Below are 25,607 nucleotides of genomic sequence, written 5' to 3' on the forward strand. Positions count from 1 at the left end.
TTGTGGAAATGCACATTGTAATAAAGCAATTTCCTGTATGCAAATGCCCTGTTTACACGTTCCTGCTCCAGTCATTGTCACTTGACAGATTGCTCGGTTTTGAGGAAAGTGGCTATACAGTGAAAAATGAAAGCAGCAAGACTTTAAAATAAGAATCTATTGTATCTAGTCTTAGCCGAAAACATGCCTTAAACTGATGTGACGGGGTGGATCCCGAGTTTTTCCCATGACCCCGCACACATTCATAATACAAGAAGATCACCGAGGACACTAACAACAACAGCTCGCTGATAGAAGAGATGATGGAGAAGCTTCTCCTCGATGCAATAAGAAAGAATTGTAGAAACTGGAGAAATCAGGTAATGGGCGAGGGAACAAAGAGAGGCATAAGTGAGGAAAGGAAGAGAAAATGAGGATGGTAGAGGGTTATTGAAAGTGAGTATGCTGCAGGAGACAGAATGATCTCAAGCCTCTGTGTGTGGCTTTCGGTGTTGCTGCAAGATCCACACGACTGTCTTCCCCTGGCAGCGAGGATGATGAGATGTTCTGAAAGTGCTCAAGCACACCTGCAGAGCTAATTCACAGCCTCTGATTCACTACTGCCATTCAGCGCAGGCTAAATGCAAGTCTTTTCCCACTGCGGGGTTATGCATTACCCACATGGTGCAATCATACCAATCAGCATTTCTTTCTTTATAGTACACCTTTCCACTACTGCTGCAACACATTTACATACCACAGCCTGGCTGGATCAGACACGTGAGGGTGCAGTCTGGATTCTTCATTTTATCTTTCAGTTCTTCCTGACTGAATGAGTTAAAAGAGCTTTAGTTTTCATAGAGAATGTGGTAAAAGCTTTGATCTTGCACACGAGGTGAAAGATTAGAACAGGTGTAGGCGAGAATGGTGTAAAAGTGTCTGCCTCACTCCTGACATTGATCCTGAGTGAAAAGTCACACTTACTTATCTTCCCCAGCCCACACATGTTAACAGAGTGGTGATAAAGATGGCTCTGACCCCTGGGGTCAATCAACAAGTGATCTGTGAGACACTTAGAAGCAAAGCATTTTCATTAAGGTAAGCGTTTTCTAAAAAAGGACCAAAATTCAATCAGCGCCTGAGTTTAGTTTCCTGCTTTAGCAGCTTACTGCGTCTTGGTAAACAATTATTTTTATGGAATTAACAGAAAACCCCTTAAAGCTGTTCAGATTGCTCTTTGTGACACATGCCCACACACACTTGCACTCATTTTGCTTCATCCCTGTCCCCAGTTCTAGAGAGATATGGAACATTTATACAGTGACTAGACTTTTAAACAGTGAGAGAGATAACTTGAGAACAACAGCTTCAGATTCTCATCTCAAAACACTAATATGAAGAGACGGGTGCTGGGTGCATGGGGGCAGGCAGGCATAATTAAGGTCTCTCCTCAGAATGTAATCTTTCAGGCAAGAGCCTGGGTGAAGGGGAGGGAGAGATGACGGGAGTGCAGGGAGAACAAAACACTCTCCATCTGGGAACAGCGAGATGAAGGCCTGCGAGCCGGTATTCCATTGGGGAGGTGAAGAGGGAAAAGTGAGGTAAATGGGAGGTAATGCTAGGCTGGTGAAGCCAGCCAGCCTCTTTCAGCTCCCCAGCTATTCAGCTCAGTCCTCTGTGGAGCCCCCATCAGAGCCAGTGACTGCTCCTGGTCCCCGCAAAAAGATGATGGCATGAAAGGGAGGAGGGAATTGAGAGAGGGGCAGAAAAGGGAGTGGGTGTAGAAGATAATGGATGTTTGTTTATTTCACTCAGCACTGAAGAGAAGTAACCAGGGATGAAATGTTGCTATATGCATCCATATTCCTCAGTGTTTCTAGTTTGTGCAGAAGACCTTCAAGTCATGATTATTACAATAAATTAAATCTGACATTTAAGCCTCATCAGAATTTTAAAAAGTATGTAAATGATAAGCTTTCAGATACAACTAACTGTTCAAATCACATTAAAGCAATACGTTGAGAACCTGACACTTGATTTTACAACTGTCAGCATAAATTCTCACTGCATTTTATGTGTTTACATTTGAAGTTGTCACCCAGGCCTGACAGATCCACATACTGCTGCTTCCAGGGAGGAAAAAACACAACAAAACAACTAAGAGTGCAAATTCGTCAAGCTTCATAAAAATGGGCAATTAGGAAGATGCTGGGTGTCACAGGCTTTCAAAACCTTCAAGTTGCGCAATAATAAATAAATTATTTATGTTCAACTTAAAGCAAAGAAGGGGCAACAACAAAAAAGTAGCACAGTTAAGTTCTCAGAAAATAAACATACATACCTTGAAAAATGACAGACATTTTTTTCTTGTAGATGGCGAAGTCAGTCTCGAGGAAGACACAGAAAATGACCCGTGTGATCTGAGCAAGAAAAAAGAAAAGAATGATAATTTATTAGGCATTTACACCACATAAAGCTCTTTTTTACATGATACCAAAAGATAACTGATAGTGTTAGATGTGACAAAAGATAAAATAATAATAAAAAAAGCACCAGCTGAGGCTGAAACTTATTCAATAGAATAAATGTGTCTGTATAACAAGTATAAAGGTCAAAAAATATATATATTTTTATACTAATTAAAGATTACACAGCCATAAACACTTAATAGAAAAAAAACAAATTAAGTATTTGACATTAACAAACAAAAGTGATAAAAAAAAGCAATTTGTGAAAAGTAAAATGTGTAATACAAAAATAAATAAAAATAAAAACAAAAATAAAACAACATTTTCCTAGTCCAAACAGGCATCTTGGTGCCTTGTATAAGAATGGAGAATTACAGAAAAAGTAGGAATTCTTTCATCCTGATAGAGGGGCTTTTGCTTTTACACAATATTTGATTACAAGTTATGTAAGCTCTTTGTAAAATTTATATTTCTGACTGTTGTTATTGTAAATGTGGTTCTAGATCTGAGGGTTTGCAGCTTTTATTGCAGAAGCCCTGTGTTTACACATATTTTTCAATGAAACAATCAACGCCACAATAATGATTACAACAGTGAAAATCTGTCTGGATATGTTTGTGAGGAGCTGCCCATAAAATACAACACAATAAGATTCATTTCACACTCTGAACTACTGTCGCAGAGTTTGTTACATTTTTAGGGCAACCTTTTAAACAAGTTGAAGTTAAACATAAATTCTGCTCATAAAGTTTTCTTTTAATAAAGCACAGCAGAAGCTGCCAAAAGATGCTGCTAAAGGCAACAAATTTATAACGAACACCCACCAGAACTGCTCAGGGAATTAAAAACAGATTTTAATTTTTTTTTTTATTCATCAAACATATCAAACTGTAATCTAATCAAATGGCTTATTGTGAATTGTTTACTCCAGACAAAAAGTTTATAATCAGTAATAAAAACATATGAACCTACAGCACATTTTCTAGTTTTTTATTTGTGTACTTTGATAGCCATTTTGTTTTCCTAGTCTTGGAAAATAAAAATAACTTCCATGCTAAAATATCTATTGAAATAATTTTAACATAAACGTACAGCTGCCCAGGAACAAATCAAATATGTAACTAATTTAGCAACACATAAGAAGGAGACTAATAAAATACTAACACAGTGTACAGTTATTGCCTTGACTTTCTGATAATAGGAGTCAAACAAGGAACTCTTGCAGAAAAAGAGGTCACCTCTTTCAGGTTAACCCTTTTCCTCTGCATGTGCAGGCATCGGTCACACAGACGCATTAAACGCCAGAGCAGCAGATAATCGCTTCACTAAATAATGGTAAATCTGCACAAAAGCCATAATGGTAGCTATGTGTCAGCCGTCCTCTAGCCATCCTGCAGGATAGTGATATTCTTAGGGAATGAAAAGAGCTAACAGTCCCATCCCTGACCCTAAGGAGCACTTGGGTCCAATTCAAAGTGGCACCCTTCTGCCACTCATAGACATACAGAATATCTATTAATAGTTTATGATCAGGGCTTTGGAGTAAATGTTAAGAGCTGCATTCAGGACAGTAACATTTTATTTTCCTAGATGTCTTGAGGGGGCTTTGTTCATAATATGTAGACCTACTCTCTCAACCCTTCAACCTCTATAGAAAATGAAAGAAAGGTTTGAGCCTCTTTTGAAGGCATGGGCTTGCTGACGAACAAAAAAAAGCGATAATACTCCCAGATAGAGCCTACCACTGGGCGCTGGAAGGCCACAGGACAGCAGCTCACCAGGAATTTCCATCAGACTTTTGTGGCACTTTATTCTAAAACCGACTGCCGACTGTGAAACAAGATGAATCATGAAGCAATGTTTTGCATTGCACAGAAAGGCCAGTGTGTGCACGTTTGCACACACGGACCCAGTTGATGCCACTTTTATTTTTCCATTCCTTTGTCTGTTGAGTGACATTTTATATTAAAACAACAAAAAAAAAAACCTTAAAGTATCTGTGTCATGTATATTCTCTCTATTTCTTTTGATCCTCTCGTCCCCACATACAGCATGTTGAATTGCACTGCATTCAGCAAAAGGCTCAGGCAAGGTCTTTTATTCCACAGATCTGAAACCCACTATATAGACTCTGACGTATATCAGCCAGACTGAGATACCAGAAGAAAACAGAAATGTGGGCGTAGAACATTGACATTCTCTTTGTATCCAAACAAACATGGTTGGCCAAAAAAAAAAAACTGCGGGAATCTAAAATGAATCAGACAGGACAGAAAAAGGTGATACTTGTCCATTTATTTTCTGAAGTATAAAATGTACCAATCTGAACTTTTAAAAATGTTTTTGTGAAAGTCACCAGAAGCAGCTCATATCCTCCCACGATGTCCACTCTTTGTAATGTGTAATCAAAGGAGAAGAATCAGACACAACAAACATGTTGATGTTGTACATTTCTGAATCACGCATTCATTTTGAATGGATTAATATTGGCACACAGCATCCCTCTTTAATTACTGCTGCATGTTGATGACAATTGCAAGAAATAAATGACAGACAGACACATATAAACAATGATTAATATATAGATGATTATTGTTATTTGGAAGGAGTAACTTATTATTACCTCAGTGGAATAAAACAATACTCTTCTGGTTAATTAGAGAGAAAGTGAGCATGGTTTAAATGAGCACTGCAGAATAAAAAAATATACCTAATAAATTAATTTTAGCTCTTTGCATTTATAGTGGAGGTTTGATATTTTGGTTTAAAGCTGCAAGGTGTTTGCACATTGAGTATGCACCCTGTAGTCTCCAAGGTTGAACGAGTTAATGGAGGACTAATTAGAAAGCTTGGATCACTGCATGCCAACCTGTCCAGTCATTACTCATCCCTGATTGGAGGGGTTTTGTAGAGCGCTTAGCACAAAATGATTAGATCCCTTGGTTCTATATAAGAAAGATGGTCGAATCGACAAAAAATGTACTCTGCACAATCAGGTACAGGTCAGTGTAATTGATTTGACCAGTTGTTCTTTGAACTGTGGTTGGTGAAGTTCCAGCCAAATTAGAAAAAGAAAAGACTCACTCAGACATTTGTGCATGCCTTTTTTATGATGATCACAGGATTCTATGCACATCATAACAAAGGGAAATATCTAAAAATTAATTTCACCCCTGATGAGTTTGAGAAAATATGAAAACTAGAGACAAACCTGAGTCCCAATGCTCTGTTGTACCAACGCAATTCATGCACAAAATCTTCTATTTTACAAAAATACAGCAGTAGTTCACCGTGGAGATGACAGCATTATAGCTGCATTGTAAAATATTTAAAAAATATAGGTTTAAGATCTCATTTGATTATTTCTAGCATTCTAAATAAGTTAAAACCTGTGTAGAAGAGACGAGGCTAATTAAAAAGATAATGCCCTGGGTTCTGCCAATCCATTTGCAACTCATTTGCAGGTAAATGACATACAATCAAAATCTGAGAGCAATAACTTTGTCAGCTTGTGTTTACGATCAGCATAGCACAACATGAAAGTGTCATGTAGTTATATTGCTTGTTTTATTAAAAATAGGTATGTGATTTGTAATTTGTGCACACTCATCATTTTGGCACGGCGCTCGCCAGGTGCCTCAGACTCCTACTGGCTGCCTAACAGATGAGCTGTCATTGCTGGCCACCCATGCCCATAATTACATCGGGGGCAGCCGCAGCACAATCCAACGTGCAGAGTCGGCACACACTTTTTTTTGCTACTTGCATGTCCTTCTTGATTCTGTCACAAACAATAATAGGGACACGTTGCCCTAGCATGTCTGTTCCAGATGGAGTTAAACTCAAGGGAGATCCATGTCTGTGCTGTACTGCCTTGTTATTGATGTAGAGTCCTGAATGGTTGCTACCAGATGGACGCCAGTAACAGAACATTACTGTATTATCACTGAAATAATACTTTCAGTTATTTCATTTGCTTGTTTTCTCAGCTGTTAATGAGTAAACATTAAATATAAATAAATAAACTCTTTTTCACAAATGCAGCAAATATACACTGCTTTTACGATTTACTCATCTACAATATGAAATGTGAGTGTTGTGACTGCGATCAGTCACTGATAGGACATAACACTGAGATGGATTGGATAATTTCAGCAAATTATTCCTAGGCCAGAAATATCTTCATCCAAAAAACATAGGTTCGTAGCAGCACCATCAAAGCCATAATCAGTGAGCACTCGTCTCCTTTGTTGCCAGAAGCGCTGGATTGGATAGAGGGTTCAATCTGTGGCAGGTGGACCATATCCAGGCTTTATTACAGATGTAATTACGCGCAGCTGTGTCCCTCTCACTACTACTACATGCACAGAACTTGCAGCTTGAAAAGGGAAAAAACTCCACTTGGGGTGTGGCATCTGTGACAGAGCAGTGAACACATTCAAACACCCGCAGACATGTTCAGATCCTCATAGTCATGTCAGCACGACTCCTCATCTTACGTTCTGCTGCTTAAAATACGCCCGTCGCTGTGACATCCCATGTGTCCTCGCCTTTTACCAAAGGTAGAGATTAGACCAGTCAGCAGCAGCCAAAACACAGGCACCTGGTACTCAGGTGAAGCTGTGAGCAGACGCTTCAGTTGACTTTGACTGACCTCTCTGCTGAAAGAGCTTCGGCTCCACCTGCAGCAACCTGGAGAATTATCATTTCAAAGAAGTGCCCAGAAAAGGTTATCCCTTTGAACAAAACGCCTCCATCCATACATCAAAGGGTGAGCTTGACACCGCTCTTTGAGAAGGAATGGTTACGACCGAAAGCCCAGAGGGAAACAGCTGAGCTCAAATTTGTACTTCCCAAAGTCAGTCAACATTAAATCCACGCCATGTCACAATAAAGACAAGAGAATCATCAGCAGCGTCAGCTTAATATTACAAACCATAGATACTGATAAATGTTTATGTAGACAGTTATGCATAGGTGTTAGGCATAGAGCGACTAAATAACAAATAACTAATTTTTGATAAACCTTTCAGAACAATTGACTAGCTTTTGGTGCCAACCTTTTTGAAGATAGCCACAACCAACTGACCTTCGAAAACACAAAAATGACTTTAATTCAGTCAATTTTACAGACTACAAGAGTCTTTCACAACACATACTCTGACAATGTTATTTTCAAGGACTGACCAAAACAGCTAAAGTTGCATCATTTCTCAACATAAAATAATCTCAGTCTAAAACTCTGGCATAAAAGGTGGCGGGCAATATGAATTCCTTCAAGAAATGCTAGCTCTTTAATTTCATCTGTAGAAAACATCACAAAGCTAAATTTCAGACCATATGTGGTGCAGAGAATCCAACATTTTGACAGGAAAATGCTGTGTTGCTAGATTTGGAAACTTTCACAAGATAATATATCAGCAATTTGTATGTTAATTCAACAAATGCTGCACAAGACTCAAAAATTGTTCACATTAAAGCTGAACAAATACATCAGACTGTATTATTCAGGCTTTACTGCTGAACGGGACTGGAAAATTGGAGTATGGGGTGCTGGAGGCATCTCGTGTTTTAGCTCATATTTTAAAAAAAAAAACAAACAAAAAAAAGTGTTCCCTCAAACTGAAAGACACTTCATTTGACTTTCACAAGCTGAGAGTCATTCCTGCCAACTCTGGCCGCCAGCAGCAGAACTACTCTGTTATCTGATATAAGAAATGTTTTCACAAAAAAAAAAGAAAAAAAATCATAGTACTTTAAATACTTTGGTGTATGATTTTTCTTAACGATGAGCATCACAGAGTTTAGCAGTAAGAACTTTAGAGGCGATAGCTGAGGGGTTTTAAAGTTGTTTCTCTCAAACTGACACACAAAAAAAGTTAATAACTTTGACCAGAAACAGGCATCACATCACTACAATAATGAAAATCCTTCCCTATTACCAGTGGAGCAGAGGGAAAAATCATTTCCACCATAGCTTTACATTAAAAAGCGATCTGGCATGTGCTGAAGTGCTACATGTTCCACTTATATATTCACCAATTAATGTCAAATAATATAATGATGGAACTCTTAATCCCTAAAGCGAATCGTATGAGTGAAGGAGAAGGATTTGCCCATTTTTAATGGTAAAGTAGAAAGGCGGAGCAGCTGAGGACAAGGTCAAAGGGGACCGCTGGAAGGAAGAGCTATACATATGATCCATGGCTGCATTGGTAATGATCTGACCTCTGAACAGAAACTGGCCAATAAGATACTCAGCTGATGAGGCATGAGGTGGAGGGATAGCTGGTGTAATATAAAGGTGAAATAAAAAGGGTTTAAATATAATGTTGGGCTCAAAGTGGGTGATAAATTCAGAGATTTATAAAGTCGTTTTTCAATTATTTTATTCTATGTCAGCAAAGACAAAAAAACAAATTACCTGAGATGTTTGAAATATTGCATCACTTTGACAAATAAAACTCCATGTTACTTTTAAGATTTCTTATTACTACATCAAAAGTGGTACCCAGTTCCTAAATTTAGTTAATTATCGCAGAGTTTTCAACAATTACAGTTTTGTTTACATGATCAAAAATGTAAGAAAGCATGTTGAATCCATGTTCTGCTCTTTTTTTTATATAATACTGGTTAATATCTAGCTTTACACATCTACCAAAACTAACAAAATATTTCCTTTTTTAAAAATCCTGGGTACCTATAATTTGAGGCATGAATAAGTCTTATCCAGCAGTAAATACACCCTATTTTGGAGCTTTTGGTTATAAGAAAACAGCCCACAGAAACACAAAAATATCAAAACAAAAAGTTGTTTGCAAGATGAAAGGTATTTTTTTTCAGTTTTCACAATATTGCGCCACAAACACCATAAAGTTATTATGAAACTTTTTCTAAACTGTAGTTAAAAAGGCAGATGACACCAGGCAGTGGAAAGGTACAACTTTCCTAAAATGCTGCAAAATTGTATGATTTTGTTCCTACACATTTTTGCAGAAGTACGTAGAAAGTAAGGAAATAAGGTGTATACACAGATGTAGCATCACCATATTTAAATCTTTTATATGAGATGTCATAAATAAAAAAGTGTGGAAGCTGCTTGCTGCCAATGAGGAGCTTCCAGGATATTGTAACTGAGTACATAGAGTTTTATGTTAAGGCACAGGTATTAAACTAAATCAGTAAAGCAGATGTAATAAAACTGGCAGATTTTGAGACTGATAATCTTGAAAAATAATTAAATTGGCCACAATTTAAAATCTTGACGTCTGCAAATAGAGAAGCTATTCTTATGTTCATGAGAGACCAGTGGTTCTTGTGTAATTACAGTTTTTACTCCATGTTTGACCAGATTTAGACACAAAACAACTTGATTATTGGAAAATGTACCTGCTTGACTAAGCTTAGACAACAAAAAGTCTTTGGCTGGGGTTTACCATTTAATAAAACACTTCACGTTCCAAACAACATCACAGAGCAACAATACTGTCAATAAAACCTGAGATACAAGGAGTTTAAAAGGTACAATTAAATGCACATATAAGATTTCTTGTAATTAAAATGAAAGACATTATTAAATGTTTTTTTTAAGTCTTTCTGTACATGAGTGAAGCTTTTCCATGAAGTTACCTTAAAGCTGTGAGTGGCCTTTGACATCTCTGCTGCGCTTTGTGTCCATATTGACCAACAACAAGTCAGACTAACGCGATAAGGTGAAAGACTGGAACATCAAATCGATGTATCAGACTCCGTGTTTGTTCATCTGCTCACCAGGATTTCCTCTTTGGCTGTCAAACCCACTCCTGCTTTATTTTGTTCTGTTTCTGTGTACGTTCAGACCCCGAGAGTAGGTCATGGAGAAACTCTGCCCCCTCTGACACAGCCGGGTGTGTGTGTATATCTATATACTGTAAACCTGAACCTTTTCTGTCCGGCTCATGTTGATGAGGTCAAAACACGGTTTGCAGTTCTTGTCAGAATCAGTTTTCACTGTCCAGCAGCAGAAGCAGACGGGAAAACATAAAATCAAACAAATTTAAAACACAGATTTCCACAAAGTGAGATAAAACAAACAATATTTGTGTTATTCAGGTAACTCAATTAGGATATTTTGCTGTTTATGTGTGCAGTTGTGTGTCTTTGAGGAACTGTTCGGCATGTCTCCTTTTTTAGTTGTGTGTTTGCCCACGCTTGGCCTGACTGGCTCTGAAGTGGTTTCCTTTTTTTAATTTTTTTTTATTTGGCAGATGAATGAAAATCCAATCACATCTCCCTACTGCAAAATTCCTTGAACTGCATACAAACCCGGTTGTGGTCGCCACAAACTATACATAAAGACTGCATGGACCCATAAAGAGGCACAAAGGAGGTACCTCTGATCCACGGTTTATCTAACAGACAGGGGATGTGCTACAGCTGCTCACAGATTGTGTCTCGCTCTTGTGCGTTCTTATTTACTATTCTTCCAGAACCTGATAACCCAGTCAGATGATAATGCGAATGGGTGGGACAGTGTGTGGGCGGCATTCTCCCATGCTACAAAGAAATGCAAATTATTTCGCTGGCTTTTTAAGGTTTTACCCACATGTTGTGTTGTTTTTTTTTGTTTCTCTTGTGGGTTTTAATGCCACAAGGTCAGAAGGAACACTCATTAGAAAGTACTTTGTATACACTCTTTCCTAGCTAAAGCTATTATGGCTTTACTTGTAGAACAGGGCTCATTTGAAGTGCCAACACAAATGTTCAGGCAGAAATACACTTACTATATTTCTATTCACCTACTATTTTTATAATAATTATATCGCTTAAACTATCCTGTAAAGCCAGGATGGTTTTAGATTTGTGTTGCCTAGCATTCCTTGAAGAAATGCATATCGCATATACGTTCAGTGACTCATGAGATATTTCACTAACGATACACACACACAAACATACACACATTACTGATTATTCCCCTCTGGCGGCAGGCGATAACAAAAGAAGCCTGTAATATGCTGAATATTTCAGAAAACAAACATTTGTTACTCTGAAAAGGTGATTCTTTTTCGCATTAAAATGCCGGGCTAGCCTTTGTGAGGTTTTGGCAGATTTACACACTGTTGAGCAGAACAGGGGCTGAAAGTAACTGATCCTGAGAGCGGTACCATATGGCTGTGTGGGCGACATCAAACACAGAACCAGGTCTGATAGCAGAGGTGCCATTTGACACAACTTATAAAGTGGAATTAAGATCTGATCTGGGTTTTGTCAAATACATCTAGCAAATTTACAAGCTCTCCTTTTTTTTTGTGCGAGTTGGAGGGAGTTTACATATTTATAGCAGAAAGTAAACTGCTTGTCGAGGAGGGAGCAGATTCTAATTACCACAAAGTAGAGAATCTAGTTAAATTTAAAAAGGCACATACATTTTTATGGTATGAAAAGTCTGCTTGAGACTACATTCTGTTAAAACTACTGCCTTGAAAAGTAAATGATGTTAACACGCAATCTACATAAATACATAAAACAATTCAGACAGAACACAGTCAGTGATAAAAGAAAAGAATTCAGGACTTTGGTTTTCTCTGTTGCTACAACAAAGCAGCAGATTATTAGTAGGTGCTGCAAGGCTTTTACTCTACAGATAAAAGTGTGACTGGGTATTGTTCAAGCAGTTGTTCTAAAGCAAATTAATCAACTAAAATAATGATTATCTGATGTGCATAAGAGCATTAATTTTTGAAGATTTGTAAGAATTTGCTGTACTTGATAGAATCTTTTTACTGAATAAGAAACAGAAGTGGAGTCGTGTATCTAATTTATTGGATGGTCATATTAACAATCTCCTTGCAAAGTCATGAAGACTGAACAAAATACATTTAACTCACAAGATATTTCTTATTTTGATGTTATTGTACATTTTTGTTTACCTACGAAAACAACTGAAGTGACAGAAAAAGGGTCAAATGCTAAACTTACTGGTGTAAAAAACGTTTTGCAAAAAGCTGCATGTTTGGATGCTGAGCTCTGCCTTTATGGCGCTCCAACACCCTGATCAATTCCTGATATTAATTCTCTTTTCTTTTGCGTTTAGCAGCAGATTCACTCTTATATTTAAACCTGAACGTATTCTAAGAGATTCAACAATTGTCTGATTCCGCCATATTTGTTCACCTACACAGACTGCAGCCAGCCTCGTGGAGATCAATCATGTGACTCAAGCTTCTATGTGGTTTGATTCAGTGCTTTGTTTATACTGACATTCAGCATATCTGGAAAACTTTTGTTGTAAACTCTATTAAATCTGGATAATCTTTTTTATGTTTGATTTCATATTTTGCAGTGAGTACCTTTGGCTCACATCTGGATTAAAGTCATTCTTCACATGTGTTATGTAATTAAATATTTTTTGCCTTTAAGTAGAAAATGTTTTACTCACTTCCCATTTATTCCTGAACATTGCTTTTGGTTTGTTCTCTAAAGTTAATCCATTTAACCACTTCGTCATTTTCTGCATTTACTCCAAGAACTAAGGATGCGCTCCCTCCCTTTTTTTAATGATGTAAGGTGAGGAAAAGGGGTAGGGCTATCTGGGTCTACAAAGAAAGAAAATAAGATATAACTAAAAATATTAAGAACTAAACACTGATGAGAGAAAAAACAATTTCTTCTAAATTACAGCATATAACAAAAAACATTCATAATTGTGTTTGCCTAACACAAAGCAATATTAGGAAACTCTCGTAAAACTAATCTTTGAATCATTATAGTAGTGGGAAAAGGGTGAGAAGATATTTCTTCCTACTCTCCCTGGTCTGCATGATTTATCTCAGAGTAATATATCAGCATTAGTGTCAGTGTCTTCAGACATGTTTGCATGATGAGATTCACCTCAGGGCAGAACGACAGATTACCAACTCAGACATGTTTGTGTGTTAGTGTACTTTCCAAACATTAATCTACAACAGAAACAACCTTCAAGAGACAAGTACCCACAGTTTTTGCAATGGGCCTCATCAGCATGGTTAAAAGGAAGACAGCTCAACTCTTTTCACATGAATAAAACCATTTGGCTGATCAAATTTAAAAAAAAAAAAAAGTGAACCCAACAAATCACAGGTTGGTTTGAGACGATAAACATGGGAGAAAATTAAATAAACAAAAAGATATCAGCCAGACTATAATTTTGTCTCATAGGGAATTTCTGAGCATTATGGCTTCGGCACACGAGTTGCAGCAAAGAGAAGGAAAACAACTATATATCAGATGATGCTTTTGTTTTTTCTACAGTGCAACCAAATTAGCTCAAAGTGCTAAGGGACAGAAGTCTCTGTCACTCATGATGGATGGGGTACAGCACTGCTCAACAGAATGGGGTTTTTCAGCTTTCTACCTCACCTCCAGGTTTGAAAACCCCCCAAAAAACTATCCAAAGGAAGTCTCCAGTCGATAAGAGTGTCTGTTTTGGTCTGGCTGTCATTTAGAAAATCAATGGCCTCCTCAATTCTAGCTAACTGTTTTCCAATCTGTCTCTTCAAATCATGTCTAAATGTGAATATAGTGATGGCTGTCACAGCAGCTACCTAAAAGAGATAGATGACACTTTTTTAATAAACAACAGAATAACACGAGGTGCAGGGAACTGCTGCAATTATTATGCTAATCACTTTTTATCTGAATTTAGAAAAGACAAACAAGGATAAGTAGGAGAAGAAATCAAGCTGCAGAAAGCCTATAATGTATGAGCAAACACACTGAGCGACTAATACCAGGGGATAATACAGAATATTTCCCCATATTGTTAATACTTTACTAAACCAGGACATTCACTGTTTCACAATAATACATAGTCTAAATACTAATTAATGTTCTTGATAAATACAGTCCGTTACAGAATTGTCAAGGGACTAATTAGATCAATGATAGAAGAGTCGTTAGGCACGCAGTGATATCACACGGGACGGTGAAGTAAAGTGAAAGAGCATCCTCTCTGTTATGTGGCAGAAAAACAGATCCAGTTTTGAAGAAAATTTCCCCGTTTCATCAGGAGAAAGCCACAATGTAACAGAATACCTCAAAGTTCAGAGCTATGAAGGGAAGCAGGAACACGATCTTTGAGGGATTGTGGAAAATGGTCAAGGTGGTGTATTTTAGATGAATCAACCCAGACTAAATCAGTTTGACCACATTTTAAACCAGGTCCAGGCAGACACACAAGCAGAAGGTCCCACCAGTATCAGGAAGTAAAAAAAAAAAACTCCTGAGATGCAGAACTTAATAGAACTGACAAAGTTAATGTTATTTTCACAATGAAAGGCTTTGGCAAACACTGCAAAAACAAATCTTTTAAGGTCTTAACACACACACACCCTACAGCAATATCTTGGAAAGGAATACGAAGGAATAAAGCCTGTATTGACCTCATGACCTCTGGAAGTGCACTCTATATTACCATTCTGCATGCCTATGCTTTGACCTTTTCAAATCCCTCTTTAAAGGTTGCGTGTTCCTGTGTCTGTTGGTTGCGCGAGCTCTGCAGGGGAAACCAAATGAGCGAGTGCTCCTCGCCCCTCCAGAGACTGACCTACAAAGCTACTGTATTAAAAGAATCATATTTATCACCGCTCTCCACACCGCACTGTTCTACCTGCAGCATGACGGAACATAACCCTTTCTCAAACTCAAGAGCTCCTCCACTCAGCGATTTGAAAAGCTTTTCAGGCATGATTGGTTCGAGGGATCTCTGAAAAGGAAGCCTATCGCTTGGCTGCGCTGAGAGGTGAAAATGGTATTTAGGTGCATCTGAAAGTTTAATCAGACTGTGTTATGTCTGTGCTCGAATGGTTGAAATATATCGTTGGGTTCATACGGTCCATGATAGGTCACTGATTACAATGGCAAGGCAGGAATTTTACACTTGCATTAATAATTATTACTAAAACTGATAAAAGTTTCTATGTTTTTATTTCTACTACACAATTCAAGCTCATTCATTCTATTGGAAAATAAAATAAAAACTAGCAGTACAATGAGACATGTCTAAAAGAGAGCGTAGACAGTGAAGTTGCTTCTCAAGCTAGAGAGAAAGACCAGGTATAAAGGGTTATTAAATTTAAACTAAGACCATGACCTTTCAGCTTCCAGTTCTCATCCTTTGAGACACTTGAAGCTGAGAAGTTGACAGACGATGAGTGGCTACACAAAAGAACGAAAATCCAGTCGCACCTCCACGGCAATTTCCTGCTGTGCCTCTGTGGATACTTTCTACATTCCTCCTTCAACTTTTATAAAAATAGAAAGAGCACATTTACATAAGTGTATTAGACAGAATAAAAGAAAAGATTTTTTTCTTCCAAGTGACCACAGAGGATACCGTGTCATAGTGGGCAGGAGCTCTGATTTTGCAACAAAACAAAACAATTAGCAGGAAACAGTCTGTAATCAAAAGTCAAGAGGCACAAGGCAAACAGAGCCACCGGTTCCCTGTAAGTCCCCCAATAATCTAATTAAGATACTTACTGGAACCGTGGCAAGCTAATGAGAGGGCTATGACTCATTTGTACTCCAAGCTCTCTCTAGCTTTATCTTTGTGTGCTGGGAAAATGGAATTATTTCCACAAATGTATCTGCAGCCTGAAATCCTTTTCTTTCCTGGAATGGGTTTTGTTTTGCAAGCCCAATCTCATTTACTTATCTCTACGTCAATCTGACTGTTAATTTCTCAACAGACAGCCACGATGTGATGCAGTTTTATTGATTAACAAACAGAGATTTCTAGAAAACCAAACATGAGGCACATTTTTTTACTCACAACTCAGAGAAACAACCTTGTGCTGTGATACATCTCCCTCCACAGGAATGTGTGTCTGTGGCTTGTTACTGACATGGAGTGTATCAGTGTCCTACTGTCTTTGTGACCTAAACATTCAAAGTCACGTGTTGACAGTGGGGCACTCACTGCGGTAACACGGTGTCCCGTGTGCATCCTGTCTGTGCGCGAATTAAATCTTTTATTTATGTGTGGTCTCTGTGCCGTAGCTTCACTTTGTTTTTGCCAGTGTCCAAAGGTGTCGTGTTCATAGGGGTCCGTGTTTGTTAGATGGAGTGCAGTTAAAAATACCGAGGCGGACAGAGCTTTGAATATGTTCTGGTTTTATGGTGCCTGCAGGTCGGCTGGGTCAACAGACAACTTTGCTGCTGTCCACAATGAAAGCCCGTGGAGAGAGCAAGCTGCTCTTATCAACAAGACATTGAAAAAGAAGCTGAAAAAAGATCACAGCAGCACAGGAGAAACGTGGACTCAAGAGGTATCTCTTACTGGGTTTCACTTTGCCAGATAAGACACTGAATCTGACAGGACTTATTTCAGACACGTGCTTATTTTATCTGACAGAGCTTTAATGCTTTTTTATTCCTGGTTAACATCACATTGTTTTTCAACCTATTTTTGTTAATTAGGATATTGAAGACCTGCTAATTTGTGGTGCATGTCCACAGAAAATTCAATCTGACATTTACGAACAAGAGGGCAGTCTTAAGAAGGGAATTTATTTCCTCACTGATCACATAGGTGTCACATTGTCTTATTTATTCTCTGAGGTGCTAAGCAGCCTCAGAAATTTTCCTTCATATGCTGTAACTCAATTGTTAGTTTAAAAATGACAGAAATTCAAAAAGTAGAGCTGCCCAGTTGATACATGTTGTATTTTTGGTTTGTTTGAGTAACACAGGTAGTAAAATATTAGTAAATGTAATTATTTTTGCAGTGCTTGGCACTAAAACAGTTGGAATTACAGGACAGTTGAGAGACAAGGCAGCTGGTTAAAGAGTTATTATTTTTTACTGAGAAAGGATCACTGTAAGGGCAGATTTATCACTCTTGTACACCAGTTACAATGTCTGTGGCTTACATGAAATGATGCCGAAAACTCGAGCTCTAGTTCCCGCATCAAGCAGTAACAAAGTATAGGTAGCTTACGCAGCAGATCATCTTGCAGGTTGGTTGTTTCCGTTCTGTACAAAGAACCCTGAGGTGTTTTTTGGGGAAACTGGAGGATAAATTATGACAATAACCTTTGCTGTGTTCTATACAATAGGCACTATGGTTGCTGCATACAGAATACAAAATGAACACTGCCTGACAAAGTTTGTATTGCCACTGCATACAATTTAGCCACAATTTCTTTTCATATTTGTAAATGAAAATTGTCATTGTTTAGTAATCGTAGCATATTTGAATACTAATGAACAAAACTACACTTTTATTCAGAAGGCAAAGCTTTTTTTTTTCCAGCACACCCCAATTAAATCTGACATTCTGTAAAAAGCAGCTTGGAGCAGTCAGTGTGTGTCTGTGTGTTTATGAATATGGATTCCTTTACGGTGTCAATTAAGCACTGGATAAACATCCATGATATGCTTTTCACAAGCTTAAGCATAGTCAAACTATTTCTAATTAGCTGGTTTATATGAGAGGCTCAGATTAAGCATAAAGAGCTGTGGACATCCCACTGGTTCAAGGCTAGAGCCCATATGTGAGACTGTGTATGTGTTGTAGAAATAATAAATCTTCTCACTTGTTTTACACTTCAGAGTTGTTCAGCTTTGGCGTTTAGTGGATTGGCTCACTAACATTCCCCGAATAAGAAAAAAAAAAAGGAACACCACATCTGTAAGACATTTAGGGAGTGGATGGTTGATGTGATTTGGACAGTGTCATTAAAACATTCAAGGTTATGGCCTGTTATAAGAAGGTCCAGCTATCCAGGTGTCAGGAATCATTTACTGAACTTTTGTGGGTTTTCTGAGTGAAAAGAGGATTTGGAAGTTTCAAGAAAAAAGCAAAAAAAAAAGACGGGCATGAAAACCAGTCTACCTAAAACTGCAGGAAAGCTTCTAGAATGAGGATTAAGGTTCAACTTCCATCTGTGTGATTGACAGAGGAGTACTTAGCACACAATTATAATCCGTTAAAAGCTAATAAAAGCACCATCATGCTGTTTCAGCACAAGGCTTGGGCCGATGCAGTTTTTTCCCCCGCTGATTGGCTGTTGGCTGATGAGAGGTAGACATCATATCTACAGCAAACATCCTCACAATAACCTCAGGCTTAAAGGGTCACAGGTCAGACCTGGGATCACATCAATCTCACACACACTGGGAATCCTTCATAAGCTAATTTGGTAACTAATTTATGAGGGATGGGCTTGAGCTGTATATCAGTTTATAATCCTCATAGATGTTACATGGGCTTCCACAACTCTCCCATGTGTCTGCTTCAATGATTAGCTGCAGTTTGAACGAGATCTAGATGGGATTTTTGTTTTGAAGTTCCTCAACAATCTGAGGAAAGCTACTAACAAGATGAAATTCTAACCATGTGCGCAGAGTGCTGATAAAACTGTCACTGGCAATCTGAATTTGGCTACGAGCTGCTTCAGGTCAAGGTATCACATCTTTCATCTGCCTGGACATCAGCACATCAGGGAGCTCATTAGGAAGCCATCTTTCAAACAAAATAAATAACTCAGCATCTCTGTCATTCAGTAAGACAAACATCTGTACAAAAACTATCCCTCGAGTCCCACCAAGGCCCCACCCAACAAACCAGATCATGAGGTTAAATTGTATCCATGATGCTCTGATGATCTGACATGTGAGACCTTGTGACATCCGATGTTACGGCCTAATCAGGTGGAGTCTTTTCTATGTGTTTCGCATGACTCAAAGTTGAGTAACAGAACATAATTAACAAGAAAATGCATTTTCTTAAATTGAGACATGTGAATCAGAGTCCTTTTCCCACAGAAAAATGGAGGCTGCATTGGGAACAAAACCATGCAACACCTCCACAACCGTGAATAATGTTGAAAAGTAAACGGAAATGAGACATCTTATCGCTATTCTCCAGTGAGGGAAGCATAGAGAGTAGGCTACAAAGAGTCAAAGGTTCAAGATGCATTAAGAATGTGCCAAATACAAATTTGTTTTATTATCAGTTTTTTGTCTGAAGCTATTTAAAAGTATCACAAATGTTTTTGCTTTTATCTCCACTGTTTGGATGTACATGTGAGTGCAGAGGAGGAAAATATTTATTCCCATGCTAGCAGTGGATAATAGGCTGTAACACTGAACCAATGGGCGTTCAGAAGGAGCACAAAAGCACACATTGAAGATGATCAGTACTGATAACGTGAGCTGGATGCAGTGAATCAACTTCAGTCCAGGCTTTGTGACCTGTCATATTCAGACATAAACCAGCAACTCTAAAGATTAAGGGGAAATTCTGGCTCTGCCTCCATTCTCAGCCTGTAGCCGAAAAAGTTGTCCTTCAGATCCCTACTGTATGACACGAATCCCAAACCAGTTCTTTGAGGGATGGCCTCAAGCACAGTCCTTAGAAGTGGATTGTGGGGAAACTTGATTTAAATATGTACAGCTGGAAGCTCATGTGGTTTTGTTCATTCACTTTGACTTGCAAGACCTGAGCTAAGAAGTACTGTATGGAATTTTTTAAGTTCTCCTTAAAGTTTTTTTTTGAAATTCGGTTTGAAAACTGCCCTCTTAAAAAGTACATTTTCCATATGAAAATCATTTATCCAAGTGCTTTCTATATAGAGTTTCATAATCACATTTTCAATTAAAAAAAGGTGCTGAAATGACGTTTTAAATATAGCAGATGAATATCTAAAAGTCTGACTTTCTTCACATCGCGCTGAAAGTAACGTTTACGGAGCAAAAAAATGTTCTTGTAATGGAAAAGAATAACCATTTCCTTTTCTTGTCAAAGCAGAGACCACAGTGTGTCCAGCTTAAAGCAGCTGTGCCATTTTGAAAAGAACAAATACAGACACCGAGCCCACTGGGACTCCGAGCTTTTACCGGAAACTAACTGCAAGAGCAGGGATATCACACTGCTGAGGGATTCTTACAAATGAGATAGGATTTTTTTTCTTCTGTTTCTCAAAAGTGTTACTTCAAAACCTTTCACTTACATGTCCTCGTGTTATTTCAGCTTTAGCTGTCAGGCATGATGCTTACAAACGCCACAAACTGCAAACAACATAATGACTGCAGTCACTTTGGCACAGCTGCTGCAACAGGACGTTCTGACAAGATGAGAGGATGTTAACTGAAACAGTGCTACATGCAGTTTCTAATCTGTTTAAATCTATAATTTAAAATCACCAGACTCACTGTATATCTGGATATAAATTATACATAAAACAAACGCGCTTAGACCACAGCAGTTTGACTTCTTAAATGCTCGTTTTCTATCAGATTCCTGTCTGGGATAGAGGGTGAGGAGATGTACTCTAATGAGTGAGACACTCTTCCAAGCAGACTATTCCATCCACTTTATGCTTTTGAAATTACATTAACCTTTTTAGACACAATTTTCAGAGGATTCTGAAGGCGGCTGAGTATTGCATCACTAATTGACTGCTTAGTGGAGGAAATGTGGTGGAAAATGACAAGATTATTAGATACAGACTGAGAATGTAATGGAGTGCCAACGTAAGGGTTCACTGATGACACCTTTAAAAAAAGCCAACAAATAACAGGAAAGCTGCACTGAAAAGCCTTCAGTATGAGGTGAAAAAAAATAAACTCGTGGAACATATGTTCACAGGCTCCCAGACGAGGGCATATACACTCCTACACAAGTAAGCCACGTTTTGCATCAAAATGTGAACAAAGATGGCTATTTCAAAGACGGAGCTCAATCCACATTCACACAAGCTATTCCCCCTACCTTAAACATGTTTAATTCAATAAAAGTTTGATGCTGTTTTAATAAGAGGAAAAGCTTGCGGCCTAAAAGACTGCTTTTCTTGCTCAGAGTCCCCCTATCATGTTTCTCAATTTATCCCCCCCTCCCTCCACCACCATCCCCTGCAGGAACACTTGTATGTTTCAGTCAGTAGGCGGCATGGGTTTTCTCCCTTAACTCTTACCACATGTGCACTAACTGAAGCCGTACACCACGCCAGATAAAGCCTCTGAAAAGCTCTGCCTCGCTTATCTTCCTCGTTCAATTTTCCAAATTAATACTAAATAAAAGATCAATCCAGAAAGTATTACTGATATGCTTCATGACAGACTTGACACAGCACACCCTTACAAGTTTAAAGCAAAATCTAAATCAATTTAGATTAAGTATTGATAATTATTGGGTCGGAGGGGGAAGAGGTGACTGACATACAGAGGGCATAAGAAAGTATCACACAAGATGAAGTAGGAGACATGTTTTTCATCTTCTAACACAAAAAAAGGCCATGAAAGTCTGAAGCACTGCATGACTCCCATCAAACAGAGGAAAGATCAAAATGTTGTACATGAATAATTTATAATTAAATTAATTGTTTTTGGCTGTGGGGTCTGCCTGTGCTAGATTGCTGTACATTTATGTATATATGTCTCCATAACAGTGTGAATGATGATTCAGTAATCACATTGTTTTTATTTTTCCCCATACGTTTGTGCTGTTTTAGCTATTCATATATTATATGTTCAGCTCAATTAGGAGATGGGTGCTATGACTTGTAACTTTTACAACTTTCTAAATAATTAACTTTATTTGCAAACAATTCCTCATCGAAATACACTGAGATTTTTTCAGTTCCTTCAAAAATATTGTTTTTGTCTTCTTATGATACTTTTAGCTTTGGTAGTGATATGTATAGCTAGCCTTTTGCTACTTTTGGCTATCACTCTACTACTTTTAGCTTTTCTTTTGCTACATTTAGTTAGCTTTTTGTTACTTTTAGCTACCAGCCTACATTTTTAGCTAGGGTTTTGCTACTTTTACCGAGCTATTTGCTACGTTTAGCTTGTATTATGCTGCTTTTAACTAGCCTTTTAATACACAGTCGTATGTGTTGCTCCACTACTTTTTGGCTCTTATCTAATGTTCTGGCACTTTTAGCTTTTAGCTTACATTTTGCTTTATTTAGCTAATGTTCTGCTTCTTTTAGGTTTAATAACTCAGTTTCAACAGTCATTTAATACTCAGCATTCACACTACAGTTTTGCAAAAATGCTATTTCTCTGTATTCACAAAATCTAAACGTAATTTGACAGAAACTTGGTGGTCATGTCTCACTTCAACTCCACTGAATTCAGTCACATGTTATCTCATAGAAAAGTGGTGAAGCCACCCAATTTGTGCACAATAGGACAACAGTGAATGCCTGCAATTACAACTGCTAACATCTCCAGGATTATTGTTTTCCATGGTACACTGCACAAAAACAGGGAGCAGCGGTTATTGCACAAAAATTAAAACCACCCCGCTGCAAGCATAGATTGGTTTGAACCTACAAAGAAGCACTAATTCTGAAATGGGCCATGAAATACTGTAGATTATTGCTGGTCATAGAGAGGAGTTAATCAGCTCGCCAAATGAGTGATGAGACAAGCTGAGTAGAGGACTCCCCCTCGCTCTCCCCATTATCTGATGACGTGCAGAGAGGCTACCTAGAGTGAGCACACAGACTTCATGCCTGTGCAGTGGGCTGTGGCTCGTGCTGGGCGCCCCGCGCGCATCAGATAATTGGTAGAGCACCCCCACATGAAGCTCTGTGCCAAGGGGGCGGCATGCAGAGAAAAACACACAACTTCAGCAGATGGTTTGCCTGGTGAACAAACAGCATGCGGATGGATATGGAGCACTAGAAAGAATCAGGGGCTTACTCACAGTATAGAAAAAGCAGTAGTCAGGCAGGAAGAATAAATGTGTTTGGATGTATCTGTGCACATCCTGAGTGACATACTATGCAACGAAAGTGGAAAGATCTAAGGCTGACTGACAGCTGATTTGTTCATTATCACACAACATTGGTTTCCATCAGTATTTCCAAACAATCCAAGGTGTCAGGAAATCAAAAGGCAGTTGAGCAACCGAGCAGGGAAGAGAAAAACAAATATGTCACAGTAATGACACAATACAATATATTGGCCCTTTGATGACACAATAAACAAGCAAACTGAGCAAAAGAATGTGTTGAGATGGCAACAACGGCAAAGAGGATATCATTACAGCCCTTCAGTCGCTTTATTTCACAGTATGGGTCAGAAGAAACAAAGTAAGAGAGCTGAATCAATGTGACAGGGTTAATGACTGTTTCTCTCTTCTAAACTCTGGCTGTGGAGCAGCTGGGCCTCGGGGAGCCCAGGTGACAGTTACACTTTCTGTCATACCCAGCCAGTCACACACCATCTCCTCACCTCACTTCATCGACATGATGCCACAGCGCCTCCTCCTCATGACATTAGCACACAGCCTCTGCAGCTCAGCTCCTCACCTGCAGGCCTCACAGGACCCCAGCAGGCTTAATTTTAAACCGGCAGATTCTTAACACCCTCATCAGTCTGTTGATGGAATCACAATAAGATCTGTGTAAATGAACACTTGCTTTCTTGGTTTGTTTAATACTAATTGTGAGGCAGATGGTTGAAGTTTGAGACACAGTGAGAACACCAGAAACACAAACAGGATTTTTGATTTTTTTTTTTAAGATTATCTAAATTAGCTCTTAATTGTGGTAAAACTGCAACAATTGACCTGTCATAACAGGGTAAAACACAAATTTTAAAAAAAGATCTGCAATATATTTGTTTAAATATGTTATTGCTTTACTAACTTTTGCATGGATCTTCTGGGCCAAAGATGAGGAAACTGTACCTCAACATTTTGAGACACTAAATCAAATGTCACAATTTTTTTTTGACCAAAGTGGGAAAACTATGCCTCCAAATGTACAGTGCAATATTTTACTGATATGCATTGTTTAGAGTGTGCTAACGCTAATGTAAAACTGACAAATTTTACTTTCTTTTTTCATCATTGCATTGGGATATTTTCTGTGCATAATTTGTAGTCAGAGTTCTTTCTTCCTTTTATTTACCAACATTCCAATAAAACATCTTTCTATAATATATAATCTGCATTTTATTTTTTATTAAAGCTAATCAACAACATTAGCTCCAGACAAAGTCATATACTTGCAAATTAGCATGAAATACACTTTTCAATGGTCATATTTTTCCTCAATAAAATAGTTTTTTCGGCCAAAAAAAGAAAACTTTTGACTCAAATCTAAAAGAAAACACTGTATTTTGTGAAACAATGAGTTAAAATCACTTCAGGCTTTTGAGTCTTGCCTGAACGTTCTGGTGATGTTTCCAACTGGCTGCACATTAATGACAATGTGCAGAAAATGCACAGGAAGTAGGTTAAGTGTGTGAATGAACCCCATGTGCGAGTGTTTGACCACAGTATAGAAAAGTTGCTGATTTCGAGCAAAAGGCCATCTGTGCCATTTTCTTTGACCTTCGTGGGATGTGACTGTGACTGTGAGGAATTCTCTCAGGTTGTGTGTTTTTCTTTTGAAATGATTCCTTCCTTCTTTTTGATTATGATAATATTCTTGTTGCATATATATGTGACAGACAAAGGATTACAACAGTTTAGGGCTCTGAATACACTGTTCACACAGGCTTCTTGCGTATTTTTGTATGAACTTTGTTGATTTTTAGAAGTAATTAAAGACGAAAGCCACCAAAAATAGTTTTGCTCTGTTTAGCTGAGGTTTTGTGCCTCAGAACAGTGGAGATAACCTCCTTATTTACTCCTCTGTGCCTTGATCACAGCACTTTGTCAGTCTAGCTTTAGCAGTATCCACACCCAGTACAGTATCAACTCCTAAGGATAGCCTATAGGCCAGTGGTCACCCTGAACAATATCCAAACAAATAACCTTCCCTGCTGTCACCAATTTACAACTATCTGACAGACTTCCTGCCCGAGGATAGTCACAATACAGCTCAGCAGAAATAAATATCCCCAGGTTTTACCTCTTATCTTTCAGAGCAGTGGTCATTTCCTCAAAACAAGAAAGAACTAGCATGATTTCTTTGACTCTAATTGACTAGTTGATGTTTAAAACTAGCCATTTAATTAATATGGTCTGTGTTACTGTTGTACAGTAGAAGTTAAACCTAAAAAAACTGGTAGAGACTCTTGCAAGTGTGGCAACATTGCCCCATTTTCTACCACATGCTCCACAGAGTTTGTTCTGCCTGAGGAGCCTGTTTCTCTGCTCTTCTTCCCTTCAGAAGGTGAGGGCAGAGCTATCAACCAGAATGAGTGTTCGAAGGGTGGTGGGCTGAGGAGTTCCCA

The 25,607-nt window shown here is 38.3% G+C and overlaps 1 protein-coding gene across 4 annotated transcripts in view; it reads right to left on the reverse strand.

Annotated features, from left to right (window-relative positions):
* Nucleotides 1-25,607, reverse strand: part of macrod2 (mono-ADP ribosylhydrolase 2) — a 403,284-nt gene that overhangs the window by 31,625 nt on the left and 346,052 nt on the right. For all 4 annotated transcript variants that reach the window (XM_025005187.2, XM_017412992.3, XM_017412994.3 and 1 more), the window contains exon 9: nt 2,321-2,399. In XM_025005187.2, coding sequence (XP_024860955.1) covers nt 2,321-2,399 — 79 coding nt within the window. The remainder of the gene's footprint in view (nt 1-2,320; nt 2,400-25,607) is intronic.

Source organism: Kryptolebias marmoratus, linkage group LG22, assembly GCF_001649575.2.
Source record: "Kryptolebias marmoratus isolate JLee-2015 linkage group LG22, ASM164957v2, whole genome shotgun sequence".
In the NCBI taxonomy this organism is placed as follows: domain Eukaryota; kingdom Metazoa; phylum Chordata; class Actinopteri; order Cyprinodontiformes; family Rivulidae; genus Kryptolebias; species Kryptolebias marmoratus.